At 33.5% G+C, this 17,483-nt stretch overlaps 1 protein-coding gene across 1 annotated transcript; it reads left to right on the forward strand.

The window, feature by feature from the left end:
* Nucleotides 1–3,461: 3,461 nt before the first annotated feature.
* Nucleotides 3,462–10,764, forward strand: LOC114321806 (myosin-2). The gene is made up of 6 exons (XM_082888976.1): nt 3,462–3,491; nt 6,159–6,236; nt 6,641–6,799; nt 8,497–8,623; nt 8,741–8,820; nt 10,298–10,764. The coding sequence occupies exons 1-6, from the start codon at nt 3,462–3,464 to the stop codon at nt 10,490–10,492; spliced, it is 669 nt and encodes a 222-aa protein (XP_082745102.1). The 3' UTR covers nt 10,493–10,764.
* Nucleotides 10,765–17,483: the final 6,719 nt, after the last annotated feature.

Raw genomic sequence — 17,483 nt, forward strand, 5'->3', positions numbered from 1 at the left:
TTATTACTAGTACTAATGAAATAATCATTTCACAGACACAAAACATATATTTAAAAAGTTTTAAAAAAATTTCATTATCAAAACGAGGGCTAAGTGTATAAAAAAAATTCACTCATGACTTATGAGTAAAAAAATCTGATTTGTAAGACTTATTGATATTATTTCAAATTTTAAAATCTTTCTTAATTTTTTAATAATTAATTTTTTCAACTTTTTAAAATTATTTTTACGTTATACACGGTTAACAATAATCAAACACTATTGTTAATTTAAATTTGGAGGGAGACATTTCTAATTTAAATTTGAGGGATTTATAAAAGTAATTGGCGACTAAAAAAACACGGGTTGGGCTGGCTCAAAAAAAATTTTAAAAAATTTTTTCCTTCTTTTTTTTTTAATTTTCTTTCTTTCTTTTCTTTCTTATTTTATATATATATATATATATATATATATATAAATAATATAAGAATATAAGAATATAAAATTTTAAAATATATTATAATATTTTTCAGTAAAAAAAATATTAGGACAAATATTTAAGATAATTTAATATTTTTAATTTATAATTTTAGGACAAATATTAGGACAGATTTCGGATTTCGTTTTTCTGTCTCTCACTCTCTGACTCTCTCTCTCTCTCTTTCTCACTCTCTCACTACAAGAAAAGTAGGCTTATGAGACGGAACTTTTTGCGACGGCACATTTGTGCGACGGCATAACTTGCCGTCTCAAAAAATGTGACTTTTTGAGACGGCACAACTTGCCATCGCCAAAAAATGTGACTTTCGTCGCAAAAAATAGAGTATTTGCGATGGCAGAAATTGCTGTCACAAAAAAAAAAAGAGTATTTGCGACGGTACCAACTGCAGTCGCAAAAAAAAAAAGAAGAGTTTTTTGCGATTGTAATACGTATCGTTGCCAAAAATATATATATATATATATTGTGGCTTTAAGACAGCTTCATATATATATGGTCATAAAATGGTTTAAATAAATGCAACGGTATTTTTCTGTTACAAAAAATAAATAAAAAAATAAAAACGACGTTTTACTCTTTCGAACATTTCTCTTTTCACCAATTTTTTCATCTTTCTATCTCTCTGTCTCTGTCTCTGTCTCTGTCTCTCTTCTCTTTCTCTTTCTCTCTCTCACTCATAACTCTTCTCTGTCTGTCTGTCTGTCTCTTTCTCTATGTGTCTCTGTCTCTCTTGTCTCTCTCTTTCTCACTCATCACTCTTCTTTGTCTGTCTGTCTCTTTCTTTCTCTCTATGTCTCTGTCTCTCTTCTCTTTCTCTCTCTCACTCATTACTCATCACTCTTCTCTGTCTGTCTCTGTCTCTGTCTCTGTCTCTCTCTGTGTCTCTCGTCCATCTTTCTTCTCTTTATCTCTCTCATCTCTCATCTCTCTTCTCTCTCTGTCTGTCTTCTCTTTATCTCTCTCGTTCATTTCTCTTTGTCTCTCTCTCGTCTATCTCTTTTCGCTCTCTCTCTCTCTTTGTCTATATCTTTTCATTCATTTTTTCATCTTTCTTTCTCTCTTCTCTTTCTCTCTCTCACTCATCACTCTTCTCTTTCTGTCTGTCTGTCTATCTGTCTCTCTCTCTCTCACTCATCTATCTCTTCTCTCATCTCTTTTCTCTCTCTGTCTCTTTTACTCATCTCTATTCTCTTTATCTCTCTTGCTCATCTCTCATCTTTCTTTGTCTCTCTCGTTCATCTTTCTTCTCTCTATCTTTCTTTCTGTCTCTCTCGTTCATCTCTCTTCTCTTTATGTCTCTCTCGCTCATCTCTCTTCTCTCTATCTCTCTGTTTCTCTCGTCCATCTCTCTTCTCTCTATGTCTCTTTTCTGTCTCTCACTCTCACTCTCTATCTCTTTCTTTATTTCTCTCTCTCTCTCTCTTTCCCACTGTGTTTGCATTGCTCACTCTCTCACTCTCATCCTCTCTATTTACTGAGCTCCCTCTTGATTTATCGATTCACTACAAGAAAATGCACTTTTAGCGACTACTTTGTCTCTCTCTCGCTCACCACTCTCTCTCTCTCTCTCTCTCTCCTCTATCTGTCTCTCACTTATTTCTCTCTCTCATCATCCATCTCCACTACCACCTTCACCACTACTACAAACACCATTCCACCCCTACCACTACTTCCACTATCGCCACTTCACCTCTACGACTACTATTACTACTATCATCACCACCACTCCACTACCACCACTACCACTTCTACTACCATTACCTCTCTTTCACCCCTGCCACTCCATTTACACTACCACTACCACAACTTCACCACTAATCTCTTTCGCCATCCCCATCACCACCACCATCATCTCTTATCCACCATCTTCACTACTACTACCGCTCCTTTTCCTCTACCACAAAAAATTAGTTCATGATTTTTAGTAACAAAAAAAAATAGGCCTCGGAAAATATTTTTCATTGACTACAGAAAATTAACTTTTATTTTAGTGAAAAATATTTTTCATTAAAATATTACCCCTACTTCTACCAAATAAAAAATAATAATATTTTTTTTCATTAAAATAAAAATGAAACAAATAAATTTGCAATCTTATTAACTAAAAAAAAAGAGGAATTTTTTTAACAAAATTTATTAACTACAAAAAAATATATATTTTAACAAGAAATAAAATTTTTTGACGATGTCAACCCCCGCAGCAAAAATAAAATAAAATAAAATAAACGATATTATTTTATTATTTAAATTTTATTTGTGACTATAAAAAAAAAAATTTATTCTCCCTCTTTTTTTTTTTTTCCATTCCCGCTCCCTAACAACCCCCCTCCTCTTTTTCCCATTCCCGCCAAAAAAATCCCTAATGTCAAACCCAAAAATCCCCAATCTCTACTTACCCACCCCCCCTCTCTCTCTCTCTCTCTCTCTCTCTCTCTCTCTCTCTCTATCGCGATCGACGGCGAGCGGCGTCGGAGCAGCGTCGTCAATTACCCTATCCCTCAATTACCCTTATTCTTCTACCCACCCCAAACCCACTTCATCACTCAGGTCTCTAAGCTTCTCTTCCACCACTTCTCACAATGTCTTCTCCACAGGTACTACTCAAAAACCCATTTCTCTGTATTTGCCTTTTCTCAGCTCAAATCACAAAACCCTTGTTCTTAAATAGTTTTAAAAAATTGTTTTTTGGTAATATTTTCAGGCTTGATTTCGATGAGCCCTGTTGTGAGGCCGACTCATCTCTCTCTCTCTCTCTCTCTCTCTCTCTCTCACTGTTTTGTTTGGGGACAGTTTTTGTTCAGTGTGGTTCTTCTGTATGCTATTGAGACGGTTCAAATGATTGCATATATATGATGTGGGTATTCTAGGGCTTCACTCTGTCCGATTGGTTTTGAGGATCAGGTAGTTGTTTGAGGATCTTGATTACCCAACTGTGCACTGCGTTTTGAGCTTCGGATTCAGAGATAGATAGGCAGAGAAAGTGATGTCGTTGCGATTTTCTGTTGAAGATCAGGTAAGCGCAGTAGTTCTCTTCTTCTGTTGTTTCCTTGTTTGGTTGGTGAGAAAACTTGGGATAACAATAGGAAAATGGGATTTGTTGTTATTTATTAATTGAATTTTAAAATTTTTTTTTACAATTTTGTTGCATTCTCAAAAGCAAAGGAGGTCGCGCCAACTTTGCGAAATGTTTTTGTTAGTCTCATCAGTAGTTGAGATATATGCACCTTATTAATGGTTGAAAAATGGGTTAGAAACTTGACAGAAGCTACTCTTTCAGCAATAGGGTTCTGCTTTTTCTAACCATATTTGCTAGGGTCTGATTCGATTTTGTAATGGGTTATTGGCATTGTGCAGGGATGCATATTTACTTTGAAAGGATTGGGTATACTTATTTAATTTTGTATTTTGGATTTTCTATTTCTATCTTAGTAAGGTCATATAAATAAAGTCTAAATAGTTAGTTACCTGGGTTATGTCTAATTGTGTTGAAAATTGGCAAATTAACCAGTTCCGGACGGTGGTTATCAAGTTTTAAAAGGGTTGTACTTTCATCATAAAATTGGGGTAGGTAAGATATTTACAACCATTTAGTGATTGTTGACGAGTGCCCTTATACATATTAGAGCAGTTGCAAGATAGAGATATTTATTTTCTCTTTGACAAATAAAAGTCTATTATTAACAAAGAAGAATACAATGAAAAAGAATCAATAGAAAACCCAAACCTAAGCACGAAGAGTATGTAAAAATCCACAAAAGCAAGCAAATCTAGGACACTCTCCCCAAAACCAACTGTACAAAATCACCAAAATCCGATCCTTCATTCGAGCCACCAATTCATTCACCCCCTAAAAAATATGCCAATTACGCTATGACCAAATCATCCACGTCAAACACAGAGGTGCCAAAGCCTACATCTTCCTAAGCCTCTGGCCTCCAGCTGTGAAAAACACCCTCGACACTTCCTTGTTGCACCCAAACCATTTTAAACATAGAAAAAATCAACACTCAAAGTTGATATGCCACAGAACAATGAAGAAGAAGATGAGACAAGGACTCCGCAACCCCACGATACATACAACACTAATTGACCATAATCTGCCGCTGCCAAATAAGATTATCAATTGTGAGAATCCTATCTAACTCTTCCGTTCACGCAAAGAAATTATACTTAGGAGGGGCCAAGGTAGAAATTTCACTCTCTTTGTTCTTTCTATATACATATATACTGGTACTGCTCTCTCTCTCTCTATATATATATCTATAGTGTTGATTCATTCAATATCTTATATATGCTGTTCATATCTTGATTCATTCAATTTATAATGTTGAAAACACAATAAATAGGGGACATTAATTTTGTTAGTTTTTTTTTTTTCCTTTTTTTTTTTTTAATTTGAATGGTTAAATTTACATTTAGGAAGGGTGTGACAGAGGTGGTGTGACAAAGGTGCAAAAATTTGTCAGGCTGAAAAGTTTAGGAAGGGTGCTTGTGAAAAGTAAGTGAGTTACTTTCTTTCTCTTTCTTTCTATGTATGGTACATGCATGTGTGCTCTATTCTTTTCATTAATTTTCGCAATGGCTAGTCATTGACACGAAGATGTAATCAATATAGATTTTAGTTGTAGAAGAGTTTCATGTAATCTGCTTGTTTCAGTACCAAGGTTTAAACTATGGAGGTTCTACCCTGCCTTATGGATGAGAACTCTACCTTGGTGAGGGAAGAAGAGGTATTGGTGGGATGGGGATAGTGTGGCTGGGGTTGGTTGTGGTTAAGTCTTAGCGTATCATTTTGTTTAATACATTGAAAATTTTAACATGCCAATTTTATGATGATTGTTAAACTGCTCACTATGGGAATGCTCAGTTCAACATCAATTTCAGTATTACATTTAGTATTTTTTGGGGAGTATATGTAGGAACTATGCCTTTTTTGATAGGAATACTACAGCATAATGGCACTGTAACCATAACGCCCAATCGGTCTCTCTCTCTCTCTCTCTCTCTCTCTCTCTCTTACACACACACACACACACACACACACACACACACACACAACCCTATGATATTTGTCTGTAACTCTTGTTGGTGATGCTTTGTGATGATTATGCCTAATTTTGTGAGTTTGTTCTTCTTTTGAATTTGGGAAAATTACTACATGAATCGATTTGGATTTGAAATTTTATTTCTTTATTTCTCAAGTATTTGGGACACTAAACAAGCTTAGTTATAGATTAATTGAGAGAGAGAGAGAGCATGGCTTCAAACTTGGTCTTTTGTTTTAATTAATGTTTTTAGAGCATATATTCTTGGATTTTTTGCATTTATGATTGTCATTATGTTGCTATGCCTCCATGGTTATTTGCATTATTTTGAAATGTATTTACTTCGCTGAATTGTTATGCTCATGGGTCATGGCATTGGTATAGTTATTTTGAATTGCTTTGTATAATCTCTTTCATGGTTAGTCAATTATTGTTATTATTATTATTTGTAGTTCATTTGCATCTATTCAGGTTTTCCTTAATTTCTTTTCCCCTGTCTTTCATTTGCATTTGTGATTAATGACCTTAATAAATAAAGGTTCCAATTTAATTGCATGTGTTATCAACAGTGTTTGGATGAGGACAACTGAATGTCTTAGTATATTAATGTTGCAACTTGTTTATTTTGTTTTTAGGAGTATGAATTAGATGGAATTGATTGGACAAAAGTAGATTTTGAAGACAACCAAGAGTGTTTGGATCTCTTTGAGAAGGTAGTTCTGTTTTTAACACAAACACACACACGCACACACACTCACATGTTCATTGTCGAGTTTTTCAGAGTTCCTTGTGCTGATCTATGTGAGCATTGGACTATATTTCATATACATATGATGCCATACCACATAGGTCGTCCTAGGTCTCTGACTATTTTTGTTAGCCTTTCATGCATAATTCAAACCATGTTCTTATTGTAATATTGTTTCTTATAAACTGAAGTTGTAAAGAAAATAAAAGATTGAATATATTGCTTCCTAAGCATAATTATACACCAAGTTCTCATCTTTTTGATCATACCATGTTATATGAAACCTAATTATAGGTTTTCATATTTAAATTCACTCCTTCATGTGTGGTAGATTGTGTGTTAATGGCTTCACTGCTATGCATTTTGCAGAAACCTATAGGGCTAATATCTTTGTTGGATGAAGATTCAAATTTCCCCAAGGCCACTGATTTGACCTTTGCTAATAAGCTTAAGCAACACTTGAGTGGTAATCCTTGCTTTAAAGGAGAAAGAGGTGGAGCTTTTGGTATTTGCCATTATGCTGGAGAGGTATGTTGTTAGATGGTGTAGCTGGCATTAACTAGAAATTTACAGCTCAAATTGGTGAATCTTTTGACTACACTGCGATGTGTACTGTTTTCAAAATAATAAAGACGAAATAACTAACAAATATAGGACAATTGAAGATGTTATGTTAAGACATTTTATGGGAAGAACTTGGTGTAAGATGTTATGGGAAGAAATTTTAACACTAGTCTAAAATTTCAGTAGCGTAATAATTGAGCCACATCTACTATGTAATCAGCACTTAAGGCAAAACAAAAGCAATACTAATGTACTAAAAAATGAAGAGAAGGTTGGAGGAGATGAACAAGTTCACATCTTCATTTCATTATTATGTTTGGTATGCAATTAGGTGCTAAGCTTTCCTCTGTTCTTTCTTTACACTACCATTGAGAATATGCTCATTTTTCTTTCAATTCCTAGATGATGAAGAACAAGAAACCAGCTAAGCTCCCAATGAGGCTACTAGGCATTGTTTTTTTCTTTTTCTTTTTTCTCTATGCAAAAACCTATGTTAGTTAAACCTATGTTATGTAATAACTGTATTAATTTGTTTTCTATCCAAACTCGGATCGGATAGATGTTAGTTGTTGCTGTAAAGTGAGAAAATTAGAAAGATTAGATGGTTTTATATATATTCTTTTTTCATAGGTGTTTTCTATTATTTAGATGGTTTTATATATATTCTATCAACATAATTGTTGAATTAATCATTGAGAAATGAGTTATAATTGATAATGTAAATAGAGTCTTAATGCTCAAATGACTAACGACATTCATGGCAAGGTAATAATTCAGTAAATAGAGTCTTAATGCTCATAGACAAAGTCTTACCATAATGTAAATAGAGTCTAGAAGATACATGGCAAGGTAATTGATAATGTAAATAGAGTCTTAATGGCAAGGTAACGACATTCATGGCAAGGTAACGACATTCATGGCAAGGTAATTGATAATGTAAATAGAGTCTTAATGCTCATAGACAAAGTCTGACCATAATCTCTTTTTTGGTGTTATTTGTTCAGCTTGCATAATTCAGTTTTATAAAAGGGGTTAGTGGAATTGTTTGATTATCACTAGGAATTTTGAATCTTTTTTTTTTTGCTTCTTTTCTTTTCTTTTCTTTTCAGTTTGAATAAAGAATTCCTATCTTATCCTGTTTTTGAAACTCATGTTGTTAGGGTGGGGCTTGGTAATGCCCTGTTTTCTGTCTATCCATGTTTTTGTTCTTTTGTTTTTGTTTTTGCATAAAACAAAATAAAAAACAATATTTGGTACATCATACATATGTTTTTAAAAATATAAAATGAGATTAAGAAAAAATGTTCAGTGAGTGGAGGGAGGAGGTACGCAGGGGATAGGGAATGAAAAATTGTTTTGAAAATAATATTTTTTCTTTAGATTTTGAAATTGAAAATTGTTGTCTTTTTTTTGGAAACTAAAACAGTTCTCAAATGTGTTTTTTCATTTATAGTTTTAAAAATTCTTAAAAAAAAAAACTGGGCCCTAGAAGATTTGAGTCCTAATATTGTTCCAGACATATTTTAGATCTTGTGATGGATGTAAACCTCCTTCCGAACAAATTGTCCTACAATTGGCATTTGATTAAGTGCAACTTTGGATCTTGTGACCATTCTGGTTGAATAAGTTGGTATGATTCCTTTTATTTATTTTTTTGTTAGTGCACATCATCCAATAGTGATTTCCCTATAAGCCATGCTAGTCAACTTTCAAATCCGTTCCTTAGTTTGCCGCTTGAATCTGGAAAATGTGAATCATGTGGTGCTGCGGAACCCGGGACATGCGAAGGTATTTTTCATGTTTTAATCCTTTTTATTTTCTGATTACACTGAGAAGTTTGAATGGTCATGACCGCTGGACACATTGAAGTATTGCTAAAGTTTTGTTCATTTTTTTACCTTTCAGGTCACTTTGGGTATATAGAATTACCAATTCCAGTAAATCATCCTTCCCATGTGAGCGAACTAAAGCGGTTGTTGAGCCTGGTTTGCTTTAAACTCATTGCAAATTCTTGTGTGCCTTTCTCACCTCATTATATCACCATATATTTTTCAATCATGCATATACCACTTTAGCTGTGTATGGACACATCTTGATATGAGAAATAAGGGCTTACCTTGAGAGACAGTGTAGATGTAAATGACAAGCAAGCAACTGATTTATTTCCATAGAACAAGGGGAAAAAAGAAAAAAAAACAAAAACAAAAACAAAAAGAGAAACTATCAAAGTTGTTCTCTGAAACTATTCTGCACACTATCACTATTAGGCTTAAGTCAACAAAAGCTCCTTCAAAAACTATATTTTAGTTCTTGGCCTTTAAAAGAAACAAAAAATGAAAGAATTCCAATTCTATTTGACTGCATAACTTCTTCAGTCCCTAAAATCTATAGATTAACAGGCCCATAGTCATGCCCAAACCAGACAAGGTTAATATTCAGACAGGCTAAGACTTTTAGCCAGATGTCAAAGAAATTTCTCCAATGTCTGACATAATGCTTCCACTCCATGATTAAAGGCATCACTCTTTGTATGAAGGTCAAATTCGAAATTTGAAATTACAGCCATACTTGCGTTGGTGGGAGAAACACTGTTGGAAAAAGGAATGAGAGAAAAATCCTAATAGAAATGGGTGGGTCAAAAGTGGCCCATGAAGGGTCCGCAAACCGACTCACATAGGATATACCATAGGAGTTATAAACCCATAGGTGAACTAGCAGAGGCAAGAAAGGTGTCTACTGAACTAGCATAAAATAGCCTAAAGCAATGAGAAATAAGTCTCCATGCATGCCTTTTAACCTATGGAGTTATAAACCCATAGGTGAACTAGCAGAGACTCGTGTTTGTTGATTTTGAGAAAAAAGGGCGTCAAGCCTGCAACCAATTTAGAGTATGCTAGCACAAAACATATCTCCTTTGGCTCTTGTGCTATTTATTTTTTTTCTTTATGGTTTCCACTTTCCTCTATGTAGGTAATATAAAATATGAGAAATCTAGAATGAAATACAAAAATATTTGAGAGCAGCAAAATAAAGTTGATTGGTTTGTGCATACCTATCTATCCACTTTATTTAACAGAACTTTTACTTTTCTTTTTTAAACAAATTTTCATAAGGTAGCAGAATTGAACCCATGTTGGCCACTCCATGCATACTATCCCTTGGATTTAGTGTGGCAAAATAGCGGCCAACCTTTCATTAATTGTTAACAGGCTCATAGATATAACATAACAACTTGGGGCACGTGTTTATGCGTGGTGTGTATTAAATTCATACTGTGCAATCATTTTACTAATAAATAAATGAGCAAAACTGGCAAATGCATGTAATAAACTCAGCAGTTTGTCAATTGTTCAAGCATGACTCTACCATACCAAATAGATATAACTTCTAGGAATGTTTTGATTCCACAAAGCTACTGGTCACTAGTTCAGGTATGATGTTTTTTGATTTTTCTCATTGCAGTCATTGCTCTGTGATCCAAACCCAAACCCAAGCCCAAATGCAGGTTTCCCCTTTTTCTCATTTCAGTCAATGCTCTGTGATCCAAATGCAAACTCACCTACAAATTCAGAAGCAGCATTGTTGTTTAGTGAGAACAAGCGTGAATACAATCGGAGGGTGCGTGAAATTGTTGAGCAGAGCTGGACAGAAGACTAAATCTCTCTTGCTTTGGGTGCTATAGGACGTAATTAAGCTGCTTCAAATCACTAATCTTCCTCGTTGTAGGTGGCTGGTCTGATTTTCTCTGGTGTTTGTGTATCATTGCTGTATTAATTACAAATGTAATAGAAAGTATTATGTTTACAGGTTGTAATTTAAATTATTGACGTTGGTTATTCATGTATTATGTATGGATTTAAATCATGGTTACTCATGTATTATGTTGAATGCTTTAATGGTTGATAATATATTTTAGTGTTGATGGATTATATTGTTTATACAGGGTACATGTAATATAAATGAATACAGGTTGTTTACAATTTTTTTTTTTTTAAAAAAAAAAAAACAGAAAATTATTTGGCTACCAAATGTTTTGGTAGCCAAATAGGTAATCAAAAGTTTTGCCTACTAATAATTTAGTAGCAAAAACATAACCCAAAATGTTTTTGCCACCAAATAATTAGTAGCTAAAAAATTTGAGAATGAGAGAAATAAACTATTGGCTACTAAATTTTTTAGTCACGGAAAAAAGGGTATCATTTGGCGACTAAAACTTTTGGTGGCAAAAAGTAAAAAAATGAATCTTAATAGGTTTTTGGCTACGAACAGTTTTAGTCGGCAAAAGTCACCACGCCTAAGGTAGAACTTTTAGTGACTAAATGGTTAGTAGCCAAAAGTTTAATAAAATGAAAAATAATATTTTTGGCGACTAAATTCTTTAGTCCCTAAATGTAGTAATGTTGTGACTAAAACTTATTCCCGACAAAAAGTTTTAGTCGCTGAAAATTTAATTTATTTTATTTGAACACTTTTGGCGACTAAATATTTAGTCACCAAAATGTACCCTTTCCCGACTACTCAGAGTTTGGTAGCCGAATGTTCACTTTTGGCGACTAATATTTTAGTCGCCAAAAGATAACCTTTGCCGACTAACCAGAGTTTAGTAGCCAAAACGTTCACTTTCAGCGACCAAAAATAGTTTAGTCGCCAATACTATCGCCGACAGGGTATAGGCGACTAGTTTGGCGACAAAATATTTTAGTCGCTAATTGTTTCGGCGACCAAAAATGGGGCTTTTGGTGACCAATATTTTGGTCGCCAAAAGTGGCATTTCCTGTAGTGATTCGGAGCCAAATGTTCTGCTCAATGTGCATGAATTTTTCTTTCACATACAAAAATAAATAAATAAATAAAAAGGTGTTTACACACGAGTTTTAATTTATGAATTTATATTTCATTAAATTTTGATTAAGATTTTTTGAACCTTTAAATCCCATTAAATTTTTAATAGTCAGAATTACCCTTTAAAGAATGATGGTTCATCATTTATAATTATCTATAAAAGAACATGATAGTTTGATATTTATTTTAATTTTTTAAATTTTAAAATATCAACTTTCAAATTGAAAAAATTTTAAAAAATTATGTGAAAAAAAATGTTTTTTTTTGAAAAATTGAAAAAATTAAATTATTTTTTGTGCAAAACTGAAATTTTGTGTCTATAAAGGAGCATGATGACGGAACATTTCTACGGCAAATTTGAAAATAAATAAATAAATAACTTTAAAAATGAAAGAAACTGATCATATTCTCAATTTTAAAACTAGAAAAAACCAAAAATATTCTCGGTTTTATTGGATAGTTGAATCAAACCAATAAATAAAAAGACAAAAATGTTTAATCTCATACTCTTTTTTTATTTATTATTACTATCAATTAGTAAAATAATTATCTAGAATATCACTATGCAAAGTTGATAATGTTTTTAATTTTAAAAATTGAAAAAAAAAATAATAATATTCTCAATTTTACTAAATAAGACTTATTAGTTCAAAAAATCTTAAATAAGACTTATGTTTTCATAACATTTGTAAATAAAATTTTTAGATAATTAACTCAAAAATAAAAGTCGTTAAATTACTCTAGCCATTGGGTTTGGATAAGGATAAAATATCAACCCTTAATTGGATACGATTGAAATTGAATATAAAAAATTATATGAATTTTTTTTTTTAAATGAAATCATTTTCATTGGAACTGCGCTATTAAAAGTTTTTTGGGGCTTCGTTTGGAAAGCCATGGTTTGGGTTTTTTTGGCTATTTTAGCCACAAAAAACAAAATAGGCTATTTTAGTCATAACAAACAAAACATCACATCTAACCCATAATCATTACATTCTTCTCTCACAAAAAAATTCAAAAAAGTCAAAAAGCCAAAAAGCCCTTCCCAAACCAAGCTTTTAAGCCCAGGCTAAAATAGCCAAAAAAGCCAAAAAGCCAACCCACTTCCGTTTGCCAAAAAGCCAACCCACTTCCCAAACGGAGGCTAACAACACAATGTGACATTGAAACTGAACCTATTTAATGCCTTTTACTCTTATACCACTAAAATTAAGGGTAAATTACAATGAATGCCCTTTAAATTATGACTCATTTATATTTTTTTCCTCTTAAATTTTAAAACTCAATAGTTAACTCCCTTAAATTATTATCATATTACAGTTAACTTTTTTTTGTCAAGATTCTGTTAGAATTTTCAAAAAATTAGATTATGTGTGAAGGACATGACATATTTATTAATTTTTTAGATTAATAATGCCATTTATCTTGCGATCCTGTTTTGCACTTTGTTACTACGATAAAAGAGATAAAGTGTAAATGAAATCACCTGATAGGATCTTAACATAATCAATAACAGGTATTATTGTTCAAAAAATTCGAAAAATGTGTTATGTGCTTTACATATGATATAATTTTCTATAATTTTTTTTGTAGAATCCTAACAAAAATATTTAATTGTAATAAGATAATATTTTGAGAGGATTAACTGTTAAATTCTGAAGTTTAAGGGGACAAAGTACATATAAGTAGTTTAAGGGAATTCGCTATAATTTACCCTAAAACTAATCATACTTATCACTAAAACTAATGTTACTTAGGCTTGGTTTGGGAAGTAGGTTGGCTTTTTGGCTTTTTGGCTTTTTTGGCTATTTTAGCCTGGGCTAAAAAGCTTGGTTTGGGAAGGGCTTTTTGACTTTTTGGCTTTTTTGACTTTTTTTGTGAGAGAATAATGTAATGATTATAGGTTGGATGTGATGTTTTGTTTGTTATGACTAAAATAGCCTATTTTGTTTTTTGTGGCTAAAATAGCCAAAAAAGCCTGAAAACCATCTTGCCAAACAGAGGCTAATGAATTTTTTTTTAATCAATGAAAATTAGTTATTAATTGTTAAATTAACACTTACGAGAGTTAGTCGATGTTTAAATATAAGGAAATGTTTGGTCTACTCAAAAACCTCCCACCTGAATGGCCTGAATGACGTGGCCCCCTCCATACCTAAAAAAATCTCACGCGTTTATCAGCCCCAAACTGATTCTCTCTCTAGACTCTCTCTCCCTCTCTCACACACACACACACACACACACACACAAATAATGTAGCAGTCAACAAAATAGCGCAATGCTCCGGCCCCAAACCTCTTTCTAGAGCCATCTCATCATTTTCTCTGCCGTCTGCCACTTCCCTATTCTTTGCCCCTCCTATTCTTCTTCTTATTCTTCCAAACCCCTAGATCTAAGGTTTGGATCTCTGACCATCACCGCCATATCCGAGAGAAAAAAAATAGAGAGATCAAGTTTGTGGTGTCCATGGTTGTGACTCGAGCCCAATCTCCTTGTCGGAGCTCTGGCTGAAAACCTTATCCTTCTTGTTACTCTTTAGAGAAAGTGAATAGTAGGCTCCTAGCTATGAAGCATGGCTACTTTGAAAAACATGTCGTACCTGTATCGGGTATTTACCGACATATTATACCTCGTATGGTACTTCTGCATACGTACCGAGTATGCGAAATACGTACCTAAAATTTTTCTTCATAGTTTTTTACTATATACCTAAGTCGTACCGTACTTCAATCGAAACAATATTTTCTTCTACTACAGCGATAAAACTCCTTTCACTAGATCTTTTTTTATTTATTTATTCTTAGTTTTATACTTAGCATGTTTTTGAAATTAAATTATGGTTTGTAAGTTATTTAGTATATTGACATTTAATTTTGATTTATACCTTTACTTTTGTCATTAAATGTTAATTGTAAGTTGAATCTTAACAAATTAAACTATTTAATTAATTTTTGCATTATTCTAAATTAAAATAAATATTTTACAAGCATACCAAGCTGTACCCGTACCTTACTTTTTTTGAATCTTACCGTATTGACGTACCTATATCGTACTAGTACCAGTACTCATACCTATATTTGTACCCGTGCTTCATTGGTTCGTAGTGGTGGTTGGTTCGTGAGAAAGTGAGTGATAGGTGCATCGATGGTGAGTTCGTGAGGAAGTGAGTGGTGTGTTCATCGGTTGGTAGTGAGTTCGTTGGTGGTAGTGTGTGGTGGTCATTAGTGAGAGTGCTTGCTAAATGAGGCCATTTGAGAGAGAGAGCGAGACTGTTTGGAGCGTGAAACACACGCACCTTTTGGGGCAACTGGTTGCCCTTTTTTCCAACCTCAACCACGTCAATCGGGGGAGTCAGGTGACCTATTTTTGTGTGGATGTAGCGGTTTTCTAAGTATAATACTCAAAATCACTAGTTTTATACCCATCTAGCATACATGGTTCTACTTAGAATCCCCCAAGTAATTTTTTGTGAATTTTAATTTATATTTTTTCTCATTTGTCATTATTATGACTTTGAAGGGAAAGGGATAAATGTTATGACTTTGAAGTGAAAGGGATAAATGTTATATACTTCCAAAAGTTGAAGATAAGATCATTAAGATTTTGTGCATCCATTAGAGTCTGGTGACACATTTGTAGTAATTAAAGGCTTTAAATTGTCCTTCAAATATTCTATTGAAAACCTAAAATTGAAGAATTTTCATAATTTTTTAACCTAAATTTGTAAGGAAAAAATTGTTTGTATAGAATGAACATGTTACTAAAGTGGGGATTATAATAATATTGAATGTAGATAATTTATTATGAGGGGTGGTTTTGCAACACTCATTCCTCTCAAATAGATCTTTAATAGATCCTTGTTCCGATGCCTAAAATAAGAAATACTCCGGTCGGGGGATGTCAAAATTAGCACTCTGACGGTCAAGTTAGAGATTGGTCAAGAGTGAGAGTGTGTGTCAGTTTTGGGTGGCAATACATACCTCTCTTCTTCCAACTCCCTTCTTTATATAGAGGTTTAGATATTTCTCATGTAATTTGATCTTCCCATCATAATCATCATAATGTCAAGGCCCATGTCCTTATTACACCTCTGGAAAGGGACAACTTGGATCTACTTTGATTAGGATAGTTTGCTGAATTTTCTCTGATGCTCGGCATGAATGCTCTTTGATCTTGTCTGCACTACTCATTCGGCGTGTCACCTAATTGGGGAAGAGGTTATTCGGTGTCGAACCTTTGTAATTCAATGGGCCGAATTGGACTTGAGTCCATCATTGATGGGCCTGGGAGTCACTACAACAAATTGCACTTTTTGAGACCAAATTTGGCGACTAAAAAAAATTTAGTCGCCAAAAGTTGTGGAATTGGCGACCCAAAATTATATTAGTCCGCAAAAATATAATATTTAGCTACTGATTTTTTTTAGTCGGGATATATTGATTATTGGCGATAAAAAAAAATTAGTCGCTAAAAATGCCACAATTGGCGACTAAAAAATGTTTTAGTTGTTGTATAGCTAGTTTTGGCTACTAAAATTTTTTAGTCGTCAAATGAAAAATAAAATTTTATTTTTTATCTTTGGCGACCAAAAGTTTAGTCGCCAAAAATTTATTTTCAGTGACTAAAAAAATGTTTTAGTCGCTGTATAGCTAATTTTGGCTACTAAAATTTTTTAGTCACTGAATAAAAAACAAAAATTTACTTTTTATCTTTGGCAACCAAAAGTTTAGTCGCCAAAAAATTATTTTCAACGACTAAAAAAATGTTTTAGTTAGTAATTGTAATTAAAAGTTTTGGAGGGAGAATTTCGAATTTTGAAAGAATTCCTAAATTATTTTTGGAGGGATTGATAAATTAATTGGCGACCAACGAACATTTAATCGGGGAAATATGCCTTTTATTTCGTATTGGCGACTAAATAGTGGTTCGTCAGGAAAAAAGAAATAAATTAGGGTTTACAAATGAAGTAAGTTATCTCTTACGCCTCTGTCTCTCTAAGTCTCTCATGCTTCTATCTCTTTCATTCTATTACTCTCTTCCTCTCTCTCTCTTACGCCAGTTGCCCTCCTCATGATATTGAATCTCTGTCATTTTGTCTTCATCGCCGTCGGGTAAGGAGCATCACCGCCATCGAGCACCACCATTGATCCACTACTGGAGCATTACCCCAGGTGTATGTCCTCTCTATTTTGCCTTCTCTCTACCTCCCTCTCTGTCTCTCTTCCCCTAATATCTGTATCTCTTTTCCACCATTTGGATTATAATATAGTTTTGGGGAAAAAGTAAGTATAGAAATCACATTTGGTATTTCTAGTTTTCTTTTATTCGGATATTGGAAAACACGGCTTCATTGGGCATCCCATTGTAGACAAATCTTGTCATAACAATGTTCCAAAGAATAGTTTTTGGGTGAGGAATTGAGTCGAATAGTTTGTGGGCGAGGTGACGTTAGCTGTTTTGGCACTATTGGTTGAGACGGTGTCTAATGTTTTTGGGTTGGGTTGGTGGGTTGAGGGAGGTTTGGTGATTGGAATGGTCTTCGAGACACCATTGGTGAATTTGTGAGATTGTTTGGTGGTAGTAAGAGATTTGATAAGGATGATGAATAGGAGTTGAAATGGTTAACATGGATGTAACTGTAGGTTATGGAGGTTTTTGATGAGAGTGGTAGAGGCAGAGCTAAGGATGTTATTTTTTGTGGACAATTCTCTTACTATTTTGTTATAGAGTTTAGATGTATTTCTGTTATAGATTTTGGTTATATGTTCATATATTGATAATCTTTTATTAGGTGCTCAATTGTGCA

The sequence above is a fragment of the Camellia sinensis genome, chromosome 9 (genome assembly GCF_055761805.1).
Source record: "Camellia sinensis isolate YWXY chromosome 9, ASM5576180v1, whole genome shotgun sequence".
Classification (NCBI taxonomy): domain Eukaryota; kingdom Viridiplantae; phylum Streptophyta; class Magnoliopsida; order Ericales; family Theaceae; genus Camellia; species Camellia sinensis.

What these genes read in the sequence shown, in the direction of transcription:
- LOC114321806 (XM_082888976.1), top strand. Translation starts at nt 3,462, where the DNA reads ATGTCGTTGCGATTTTCTGTTGAAGATCAG. An exon ending in GTTTGGATCTCTTTGAGAAG is followed by an intron (nt 6,237 to 6,640) that starts GTAGTTCTGTTT and finishes TGCATTTTGCAG; the next exon opens with AAACCTATAGGGCTAATATC. An exon ending in TTTGCCATTATGCTGGAGAG is followed by an intron (nt 6,800 to 8,496) that starts GTATGTTGTTAG and finishes TTTTTTTGTTAG; the next exon opens with TGCACATCATCCAATAGTGA.